Raw genomic sequence first — 12,244 nt, 5'->3', positions numbered from 1 at the left:
GAAAAAGCTCTGCTTTGTGCTTTCACAAGCCTGCCAGCCTGCCCTCTCCCTTTCCACCTCGTTGGCAGCAACTACTGCCAGAACTGCTTCTCAGTTTAGCACATCCTGCTGCTCCTGCTATGTAACGCAGCAAAGCTAGGTTCCCTTTTGCTGCCATCACATACATTTTCCTTGGGATAGAGAAATCTCTTGTTGTTTGTTTCTTCCTGCTGCTGGAGCAGCTATGATCCGATCCGCAATATCCACACACAGTCACTAGAATGAAAATTTCTATAGACTTCCAGATCTTAAATAGGGATAATTTGTTTCAGAGTGTTTTTGGCTATGGTGTACTCATTTTACAGCTGTCCTTGGACCATGGCAAGGACAAGCAAAATAAAAGCTATGTCATGCTTTCAGATGTTCGGTTCGTGTCCTCCCTACATTCAGTAGGCTGTGATCTGTGTAAGTTGTCATGATAGAAAGTAATTTGTTATTCTGGTGCCATTAGCATTTTATCCTGCATTACGAATATTGCCAATTTTGCACTTTAATCCCTTCTGCTGACAGCTAGTTTTCACAATGTGTCTTGATTTAGTTCTCTTTTTTTATTATTACGATTCCAGGTATAAATGTTTTAATTTATCATTCACTAGGTATCCAGCATGTGGCCAGGAGGTCACAAAAGAGGTTTAAAAGGCATTGCTGAAGAAAAGTTCACTAAAAGTGTATTTTGGATGACATATGGTGTGCTATATTTTCTTTCCAATTTTGCAAGAAATGCAAAATACAGCATAATAATTTTGGGACACTTGCCTTTCCTAACCCTCAAGTCTGGCATAGATTACCTAAATAATAATCAAACCTTAGCTTTAATGACTCTAGGATGCCGCACAGCTGCAGGAATGAGATCTCTGTGGTCACAAAAGGCACCTGCTACTCAGAACTTTTGACTTCTGGCCGAGATTCATTGCCACAATGACAGATTGAAAATTTATGATCCACCCTGAGCAAAGGACAACCCGAGTTTATCCACCTCATGGACATTTCAGAAATCAGTAGCTGACTCAGTTTGCTTCCCAATGAAAGTAACCTGTACTGTGCTCATCCTTAGCTCAGCATTCCCCTGCCTGCCAACAAAGCCACCCTTGTTAGCAGAATTTAAACGGTGCCTAGTACGTCACCTTTCCCACCCTGAAAAGGTAGCAGTGACTCTCGAGGGACCATGTCCTCTTCTGCCAGGCAGTCTGGGGTAAAGTTAACCCACTGTGATATATGGGAGTGATGATCTCTGGTCTTAAGTGATTGGCCCAAGTTCAAACAGTGATGGACTGTCAGTAATTTATCACCAGAGAAATGTGAGTTTTCACAGATGAGAGCCTTTAAGATTGAATTGTGAAGGAATACCAGAGTTCTCCATCTCTTGTTTCTAATCTTTGGAGATCCAACAGACATACCCATCTGGGAAACAAATGCCCATTAGCATCACTTCACTGCACAGCACCACTTTGTCTTACAGAATTTGAAATGGAAGTAGGAAGAATTTACAGGAAAGTATCTGGGGATACATGATGCTTGGTATGTGCCACAGACAGACGGTCTCAGGTGCTTTTCCCAACAGGATCTAGCTAGCTACTGCCAAGATAAATTTCTTTTCACAAACTGGACGCTAGCATTGCCAGCCTTTAATCAGACTCATACAGCTTAATAGGGGAATGTTCCGGAGGCTCTTGGGGCTACCTCTGGCAGTAATCCAGTGCAACTACTACACACACCATCCCCTGTAAGTTATGTTCAATGTTTTCCAGATTCACCTGAAATTAGTCTTATTAATGGGCAAGATGGAAAAGTAAAGTAAACCCAAGTTTATTTAACAGTATGAAGAGACAGGAAACTGCATACATGGACACACAGAAAAAGAAATGAAATGCAACGTGCCTTGCAGCTACCTGATATTTTGATTTAACTTCAATGTCTTGTGTTCTGTTCAGCCACTTGTGAAAGTCAAGAAAACTGCAGGATGGTTCACGCTAGTGTCACAGTTCAGAAAAAGCAACCTCTAGGCAGTAGGATGAAAGCTGAATAGGAAACCTGACTTGCAGTTCTTTCTGGAAACCCCATTGAAAATAAATGTGTCTGCAGGTGTTTCTCATAGCTTTGTCTTAATAAATCAGTTTTAATCAGAATGTCAATTCATAACTGTCTTGCTAATGAAATGCTATATGACACAGTATTATGTTTTGAAATGAAGTCTCTTACTAGATTAACTGAGAGTAACTTTGTTGCAAATAAATATAGTTCTTATAATAAAAATATGGCTCTTCTGAGCATAAACACTTTCAGATTAATACATAAATTTAACATCAGTACATAACCTTTGATAACTAACAACCATATTCTACTCGGAAAAGACTGCAAAAAAGAATTCAGTTTATCACTGCTTATTGATATAGTTGAGATAGGTAAGACAATAAATTGAAGGATAACAAAGTATTTTGCTCATGGGGGCCATAATCATAGCTTGGTAATCATAATGTGTTCTTTTTATTGTTAATTCCACTGTTTTTCCTATGGAAAATAATGTACCAATATATTCTAAGATTTCCATAGCTATTTCGAAACAAGGAAATTAATGGAGATTTATAGTCTACAAAAACAATGGGGCAAAATTACTATGGAACGATAATTGACTATTAAAAAAACCCCTCTAATAGGAAACGTTAGTATAATTTTGGTCAGGTTGCATTTTATTATCAATAAGCCTGTTGGTCTTGGCTCCATTAGGCACTATAGAAGTTTTCAGGGAAAACTGGTTCATTCCAGCACTGGCTGGTTGACTCAGTTGCAGGAGCAAGGCAAGAGACCTCAAGTCTCTTTCAGTACAGGTGGAAGAATTGTAAGATACTCCAACATGTTCTCCAGTTTTTACTGCTGTAGGCAACGTGGTTATGTACCTCGCGTTGGTTAGTGGGACCTAATTAACCAAAGTTAGAAATCACTGAGACATCCTCAGGCAAACAAAGGTGCAGTGTAGAAGCCCGAAGTGTTGAGGACACTCAGGCTCTGTCCCAATCTTGTAGGTTTAGATGAGGTAAAGCTTTCAACTCACTGATTGCAAGAGAGGAACTTTACGGGATGGATTAAATGAAAATCTTTAGTGGATGCTTATAGTTTCAGTAAAACCCTAGGGTCATATGAAGAACTAGTGTTTCCTATGCCAGTCACAAAGCAATGTTCAGAACGCTAGCCTTGCTTATTTATTCTGTTGCGGTATTTCCTAAAGTATATTTGTCCTGGCACACAAATGTTTGGTGAAAACTTTTTTTTTTCTTGTTGCACTATCATTAAGGCTCATTACTCATTGAATAAATCTGTGGAGAAAATTGTCAAAACTTTTGGGTGGGTTGGAAGCTCATACTCAAAGGTATGTTAATGACTTAGTTGATAGGTACCCAACATTTAGAATAGCAATGCGGTATAGCACCGGTAGTCTAAGAAAACAGCAATACTGATTACAGTCTTTGTTTCTGTCTGAGGCAGTGCTTTAGTTTCAGCACTCTGCAACAAGTGCCGGGTTCTCCTTAGGGCAGCAGCGGGTGCTGTGAAAGTGGTGGGCTTCTGCTGGGAGGAGCAGACAACATTTATTCATTCCTATGACATTACTGTTGGTTTTGATTTTCTTGGCACATGACCGTGGAGAAAGTCAGGTGGGGATAGAATGGAGGTGTGTTGGGTTTGCGTGGCAGGGTTTTGGTGGTGGTGGGGCTACAGGGGTGGCTTCTGTGAGAAGCTGCTAGAAGCTCCCCCTGTGTCTGACAGAGCCAATGCCAGCCGGCTCCAAGACGGACCTGCCGCTGGCCAAGGCCAAGCCAATCAGCGCCTCTGTGATAACATATTTAAGAAGAAGAAAAACACTTTGAGAGAGAGCTTTTGCAGCCGGAGAGAGGAGTGAGAAGATGTAAGAAACTCTGCAGACACCAAGGTCAGTGCAGATGGAGGGGGAGGAGGAGCTCCAGGCGCCGGAGCAGAGATCCCCCTGCAGCCCGTGGTGAAGGCCATGGTGAAGCAGGCTGTCCCCCTGCAGCCCATGGAGGAAGGATGAGGGGGTGTAGAGATTCCACCTGCAGCCCGTGGAGGACCCCACGCCGGAGCAGGTGGAGGCACCTGAAGGAGGCTGCGGCCCGTGGGAAGCCCACGCTGGAGCAAGTTCCTGGCCGGACCGGTGGACCCGTGAAGAGGGGAGCCCATGCCAGGGCAGGTTTGCTGGCAGGACTTGTGACCCCGTGGGGGACCCCACGCTGGAGCAGTTTGCTCCTGAAGGTCTGCACCCCGTGAGAGGGACTCCATGCTGGAGCAGGGGAACGATGAGAGGAGTCCTCCCCCTGAGGATGAAGAAGCGGCAGAAACACCATGAGATGAACTGACCGTAACCCCCACTCCCCGTCCCCCTGTGCCGCTGAGGGGGGGAAGGTTGAAGCCGGGAGTGAAGTTGAGCCCGGGAAGATGGGAGGGGTGGGGGGAAGTATTTTAAGAGTTGATTTTATTTTCTGATTCCTCTACTCTGTTTTGCCTAGTAATAAATTAGATAAATTCCCTCTCTAAGTTTGGTCTGTTTTGCTCGTGCCAACAATTAGTGAGTGATCTCTCCCTGTCCTTATCTCGACCCACAAGCGTTTCGTTATGCCTTTTCTCCCCTGTTTGGTGAATGAGGGGAGTGAGAGAGCGGCTCTGGTGGGCACCTGGCCTCCAGCCAGGGTCAACCCACCAGAGGAGGTTAGCTACAGGTGGGAGTTTCCCATCTCCTTCTCTGGGCAGGATACTGTGCTAGGGACGTTAGGAGTTTCTCTAGCAAAATGGCCAAAAAAGCCAACAACGAATGACATGAATGGAATTCTGTGAATTTGAAAGAATGAATTTTCTTTTCTTCTTTTGCACTGCTGAAAAATCTGCCTTTACTGCACTGAAAATGGTCAGAGCGATCACAGCATTTTACTCTGCAGCTTTAACTACAGGTCAGAGTATTTCACCTCAAATAAGCATTTGTTAAAAGCAGAAAAGGAAAACCAGGACTGATTCTCCTTCCACGAAGAACAGAGCTACCCCTGCCTTCAACCATCTTTTAAAAGAGGCTACAACTCATTTGGTAACATGGTTTGAAAAGAGCTACCTAGCCTGAGCTCTGCATCCAGGGCAGCTGGAGGCATGCTAGTGAATCCTCAGTGGGTCTCAGAGAGACAGGGATGGCCTGGGCAGGTAGAGGAGAGCTTCAGCTATTGGGAAACTTTTAATGTTGAAACAAAGATTAACAGGGTTTTGAGTTTGCATGTAGATATCTAAATCTGACCAAAATCCAACTTAGTTACTCAAGTGCTTCTCTGAATCTGAGATTTCCTTGTCACAAATAAATCAAGCAACCCAGAAAATAAGCAAAGAATTCAGGAAAGGAGCCTGAAGTGAAGAGAAATGAAGATGTGAATACTTGTAGTACAACAGTCTAAGTTTTACCTTTCCTCCCTTTCTACATTTCTTACCTCTTCAGAGGACACAGTCTTGTTTCTTGTTTTCTTTTCTCCCCTCTGAAGTCTTGCATGTTGAACTCCAGAAAAGTCACTATTTACATTCTGAGTCTGGTACTAATCCTGTCATAACAATTTGATTGTTTATTTGCCGAGCCATCAAGCTTAGTTTATGTGGAATTCACCAGATTAATTCTGTTTTAATAACATGATTAAAAACTAAGTTTAAATTGGCATCATTTATTACTAAAACAAAAAGTACAAGTCAAGCTGTTTTTTTAAGAAGAAAAGATGAAGTTTTATTTTTAATGAATTCTTGTAAGTAGTACTAAGACCATTTTAGTTGGGAAACGTTACAGTGATTAATGCATAGCTGTTTGCCTTTTAATACTTGATTTATATATCAGATCTGTATTTGTGCACACTGTCAAACTTTATTCTGTTCTTGTCAAAATACTTATTACTGCTGACAGGTGTAACATGCTCACATTAATCCTTAATTCCTTGATTCAATTTTCTAATTGCTTTTTTGGCATGAGTTTGGAGCCATTTAGTCTTACGTGATCTATTTGTCTTATGGTATAATAACGCACTTTTAAAAATTGGATGCAACTACCTTAGAATGCTGAACAGAAAATATATATAGATATTAGTACTGAAAATCCAAAGTTTTATAGCACTTCTGAGACACACCGCTTCTTGGAATACAGATAGAGCCAAAACACTACACTTCCCATCTTCCCGTATTCGCAGTATTAAATATTTTCATTGAAAGATACAAATCCGTGCTAAAGTTTCAGTACGTTTCCCCAAAGAGGTTCTGAACCCTTATAGCAGCTCCATCAACATCCCCTTAGTCATCGTTGTGTTCTCCTGCTCTTCTCACCTCTTCGTGCCGCTGCCTTCTGTTGCCTGTCCTGCCCTCCAAGAATAAGAGCACACACCTCCCAGCTTCTTTTTGGTCTGAACTCTTAAAGCTGCTCTTTTGTGTTATTCCTAAACAGCCAAATAACACAATGCACTTTGCTACTTTCTTGTCATTACAAAGCAGATGTGCTAAGTTACTTAAAACCAAATATTTTTAATACAGCTATGAATATGACATATACTGACCTATGTTTTTATGCCAGTAATGGTAGTATTGTCATCTGTCCTTTGTACAGGGGAAAAAAAAATCCAGCCAAAATTTATTTCTCATAGAAAGAGATTGGGAAGAGCAAAGAGGCTTTCCAAAGCTCACAGACTCACCCAGGCAGCTGGACTTTGGCTAGGACTTTGTAGGATTTTCAGGGAAAAAAAAAAAAAAAATAAATCTGGAGAATGGAGAACCTTTTCTCTCATAAAAATGTGGGACCTCAGGAAGATGACTTCTGCTGCTTCTTTTCTGTGAATAAAGATATGACTGCACGTTTAAATTCTGGATAAAAACTTATCTTTTTTTAATTATTATTCTCTGTTTTATTCCCTACAGTCTCCCCTTTTTTCTTCTTTCTACATCCATTGACTTTTCTTTTCTCGCTATCAGTAATAATATATGCTCTTTCACCCTTTTATTCCTTCTTGGTTCTCTTCCCCTTTCTGTTTCACCTTCCCAGCTGACATACCTCTTTCTCTCTGTCATACTGTGTGTAAGAAAGCGAATATGAGAGCAAAACATTGTTTAATAAAGAAGTGTTTGTTTATTCTGTCTTCTACAGATAAAGTTTTATTAACTCTGTGATTGTCATTTGTGCTCTTTGGCAAAAATGTAAGTCACTTTCTGTACAAAGGGGAAAAAAAATAATATAATTGTAGCAAGTAAATCATGGTAGCTAAGTGCTTTGGGCAAACAAACACGTGCCTTATCTCTTCAAAAAAACCTGTGGAAAATGCATGATAAATGGCACATTTCAGAGAACATGTTATGTCACTGTGAAATAACTTTGATTCATGGTTATGTATTTATCTTTAAACAACTGACAAACCTCAGGGTATCTAAATTATTATCATTTGCTCTGTGCTCCCATATGGGTTTTTTTGCTAGCGAATCTGAACGATGTGAGGTAAGATAATGCATCTGCTTTTTCAGTCACAATGTTCTGTAAAGAATCCTCATTTTTCAAGCAGAAATAGAAAATTCTTACTGTATTTGGGTTTTGGATGAGGTGCTCTGAAAAATTTTTATCAGAACTAATTTCCTCCAATTGTGTTTTGAAAAGCATTAGTGTAAACTTCAAACAGAAAAGGACAGGGCCTGTTAATGAAAGGTTTTATATTACACAGCAATAGAAAATATCATCATTTTGATTTATAATAAAATAATTATTCACCAAATTAAAAGGCATAATGGTAAATTTGTTCCTATCAGTTGTGTGTCTGCATAAACTGTGTTCTGAATTACATTTTAAAATGAAGATTTCATTTTGCCTGCCTTTTCAAATAGAAAGGAATCATGTTATTTGATTTACCATTGTGACAAATCAGGAAAGATGACTTAAACACTCTATTGCTTGCGTTAGCAATACCAACTGGTTTAATCGGGAATGCTGTGTAAGGATTCAGGTTCTAATATATAGTGGAAGATGGTCCATGACACCCCATGCAAAAGTATTTATTTGTAAAATCTGTTTATCACATTAGCAATTCCATTAGTGTCTCCATGGACGTGAAGAGCACCTGGTCTGCTCTATTCACAGCTCCTGCTCCAGGAGCTTGCCTAGAGCTGGACAGGCTGTTTTGCACTGAGGGTGCAGGAGCAGTGCCAACGCAGGGTGACGTAGAAAGCACGGGGATGAAGTGAGACGAACTTAACTGGCATGGAGCTGCGTCCCTATCTGGATGGTTGGGGAAGAAAGTTATAGACAGAAGTGCTGGAATGAAAGGGCACGTATTTAGGTCCAAGGGGAGGTGTGATATGACTGTGTGACAGTTGGGAAGCCTTAGGTTTTGACAACTGAAAGCGCAACAGGTAGGAGTGAATGAAAGCGCGTAATAGTGGGAGAAGTAAGCAGAAATGTCTACGCCACACTGCTGTCAGTGCTGTGTTATATTATGTTATTCCATACCTACACTTGTCTGATTAGATTTAAACAGCCCAGGGCAGAGACTAGCTGCTAATCTGAATGATCTCATCAAAGCCCTTTTCTATATTAAATGTTATCATCGGAAGAATTACCATTACTTTTGTATGGTTTTTTACATTGCCCTTCAACATATGCAAGTCAAAGAAACCTTAATAAGAAAACTTTCCCACACCATTTATTTTCCAATAATCCACTTGTACTACTTTTGTGTATGTGCAATCAATGCTGCTAATATTAGCAGGGTTCTTATTCTGTTTTCCCCTTTTCTGTGTTGCTTTTAGTATAGAATCATATCATCCAGCAGTGCCTGTCTCAATGTTTTGCTGATAACAGATCCATGGAAGTCAACAGATATATACTAGCTTACCTAAGTTCAGAATCTGTTCTCTTCTTCTGTTCCTTTGGCCTGCATTGAGCCAATGCATTCCAAAAAATTATTATTAAATGCTACAAATCCAGTACACTCAGAAAATATTTCTTATGTTGGTTTTTAAAAAAGTTATTGGTTTTAGCTGAAGCTTTTTGGGGCTTTACTTTTCCATTTCATCATTTGGTAAGGTTTTAGTGAATATAAGTTGTCATTCATTATGTCATGGCAATTTTAAATTAGGTGACATTCCTCACTCGAGTTATTTTAATGCTATCACCTCGAATCTATAGAAATGCCTTTCAAATATGACCATGAAGTAAAAAACCCCTATATTTATCTATTCTTCAATTTATTGCTGTATTCTCTGTTTCCTTATCTCCACTGAGCAGTAATAAATGTTGGTTACTTGGAAGTAGAAAAATAGAAAATGATAATTGCTTTACATGATGGAAGCGCCTTTGTTTTCTTTGTATGTAGTACTTTGCAGTGTACTTAGCTTAGCTAAACTTTCATTTTTCTTAGTATACTTGAATCAGTTGACATTTATATATACATTGCATTTTGCATGTAAATGGAAAGTTTTTTGGCTTTGAATTTTGAATCAAAACATCAAACTTGTATTTTGCCTTGGGATGTGACAGACAGTCTAAAAATTTACAAACAAAAAAAGAAACAAATGCTTATGCTGATTTTGACCTAACGTTTTTAGAAATATCTTTAGTGCTTGACTAAACGTTTTAGCTCTCAAAAGTGAAATGCCTATCTCTTAGTGAGCACAAAACGTGGAAACATGTAAATATGGAAACATTGTCATATTAGAAACTTATTATTCTATGGCTTTGTAGACTGCTTTGCTTTTTTTCCAGCTCCTAGTGTCCTCAGTCTTGGTAACTTGAGAACAATACGGCAGCAACCATTTAGTCGAAAGCTAACTGCAAATTGGAAGATCTCTATAGCTAATGAGAGAGAGATGCTTGGTAACAGCACATACCTCCTGCCAGCAAAAACACTGTTATCATAGCTTTATATAAGACAAAGTAAGATGATAATTGCACAGGCAACATTTTCAGAGAGTTTCTAAGTTTATTTAAATATAGTAGCACTGCACCTGTTTTCTGCGTATGAAAAAAAAAAAATCAGGAAGGTCCTACCTTAAATCATTTGCTTACCAGGAGAGACACACAGAAGGCAGACTTACTGGTCTGGCAAACTCAAGAAGGATTGGCTGTCTTTATATATCTGTATATAATATGGATTTGCTCTTATTTTATTGTTTTGGCATCAGGAGGACTAGGTTATGGATGCTGTTGAAGCGCAATTCTTTCACATGAGTGCTTATTAGAATAGGTGAAATTCTGGTACTCTCAGCTATAAAATTAAGTATAATTTTGTTGTCTTTATGATCATTTAATATTTTCTGTTTGGTTAGATTTACAGTGTGGGCTTTTAAAGCCCATTTTTCAGTCAATTAACGTAGGTAGAACAATCTGTTTAAATGCAAAAAACTAATTGGGAAAAATATATTTCTTCTGTTGCAGTGAACCCGAAAATAAATTCAAGATGTACAAGTGAAAATGTAATGGAAATCTCAGATGTTACATAGGTATCTTCCTTTTTCAGGGTGCTCCTAAACCGATTGCCATTGAGCCGTGTTCAGGAAACAGAGCAGCAGTCCTCACGGTATTTTTATGTCTGCCCAGAGGATCATCGGGAGTCCCACCCCCGGGTCAGTCAGGTAAGGCTCGTGTTGGTGAGCATCATGTCTGTCCTCATTCAACGCGGTCTACTTAAACAAATGCACCCATGCAGATCCAAGATAATGTCACAGCAGATGACTACAAGGGGCTACTCAGTGAAGTTGATAAGTTTAGGGCCAATATTTAATGAGAAATTTTTGTTTGGAATTTGATGTGGTATCCCAAATGAAGCCCACTGATCAAACTAGTCTGGTGTACAATGGTATATCTCATGAGGACCTTCTGAAACAATCCGTGTGCATACCGATCTGCTTCAACGTTTTCTTTCAGGGCAAAAAATTTCATATGCGTCCACTTCTACAGTTGCTATAAATGAGGCTATATAGGGAATACCAGTGAGTATTCTCAGTTCAAGTTGATGTTTAGTGCACTAACTTCCAGTTGAGTTCCTTTGCGTTCTGAATCTCAATGCTATGCTGTCCAGAGTTCAATTAAAATATTAGCATTTCCCAGAATGCCTGTCGGATGAAACCTGGGATTGTGTGAGTGAATGCATGTGCTTCATTAGGAAGGTGTTCACTTTGGAAATGATCCCAGCTCATTTTAAAGCAGCATTTGCATTATCTGGAAGCACTTCTCATGGCAATCTACCTTATCCTATCTATGCTAGATTGTTGTACAAAACCATTACAGTGACTCATAAAATACTTCCTAAACAGAAGGTACCTGAATATACCTTTAAGATCTTTGAAATAATTGCCTAAATGATATGATACAAAAATGGTCATGACAACAAAGTTTAGCCAGTACTGTGGCGCCGCACAGATGACCAGTTTACTGTTTCAGTATGTATTGGAGTTGTTGCCAAAATGAACACCTTTGTAATGAACAGTAAGCTGCGTGATATGTGCCCAAAATTCTCCTGTAAGCCAGAAAATATGCTTTAAGGCTAACTTATTATTAAGAGCCAAAAAGATATCCTTTTAACCTTCAAAAATCCATTTAAGAGATTAAAAAGTATTGAGTAATGATGATGAAGGCAAATTCAGTTGACTTATGTTGGAAATAAACTCAGCTGAGTGTTCCTTCTTCTCCTTTTGGCCTGATGACTATCTGTTATTTATGTGGGGGGTTTAGTTCATTTTTGGGGGGAGAGGAGGGTTATTTATTTAATTTTTTACCATGACTTCTGAGATGAGGACTTAGTTCTTAAAATGGTGTTTATGGCTTGGAATATCATTTCTGGAAGTGCTATGAAAATAAAATTGTTACTGATGCTTTGTCAAATATATTTCCTGGAAGAAGCATATAAACGTAAGTGGTCTGAAGAGAGCAATGAGGGAGGGAGGATATTTAGCATATTCCCTGTTCATGTTTTAAGGAAATGAAAATGAAACAAAGGTGTTCATAGTCTTACAACAAGGAAAAACATTACGAAAGGAAATTAAAACTAATTGTTGAAATTGGCCCTTAACAAGTTTGGGTTTTTTTTCTGTTGTTTTCAAATTTACTTATGATGTGCATATCAACAGTAAAAATGTATTTATCTAGTTACTTCATAATCAGCTTCTATTTACTATATTCAAGTATGGGTTTTTTTAAAGCAAATGCTGTTCTTTG

The 12,244-nt window shown here is 39.1% G+C and overlaps 1 protein-coding gene across 1 annotated transcript in view; it reads left to right on the top strand.

The window, feature by feature from the left end:
* ATRNL1 (attractin like 1) overlaps positions 1 to 12,244 on the top strand; it is a 520,884-nt gene that overhangs the window by 456,649 nt on the left and 51,991 nt on the right. The window contains exon 29 of the mRNA XM_054832653.1: positions 10,548 to 10,662. Coding sequence (XP_054688628.1) covers positions 10,548 to 10,662 — 115 coding nt within the window. The remainder of the gene's footprint in view (positions 1 to 10,547; positions 10,663 to 12,244) is intronic.

Source organism: Grus americana, chromosome 7 (genome assembly GCF_028858705.1).
Source record: "Grus americana isolate bGruAme1 chromosome 7, bGruAme1.mat, whole genome shotgun sequence".
NCBI lineage: Eukaryota > Metazoa > Chordata > Aves > Gruiformes > Gruidae > Grus > Grus americana.
The sequence above is the reverse complement of the archived record's forward strand: the minus strand, read 5'-3'. Positions and strand labels throughout refer to the sequence as shown.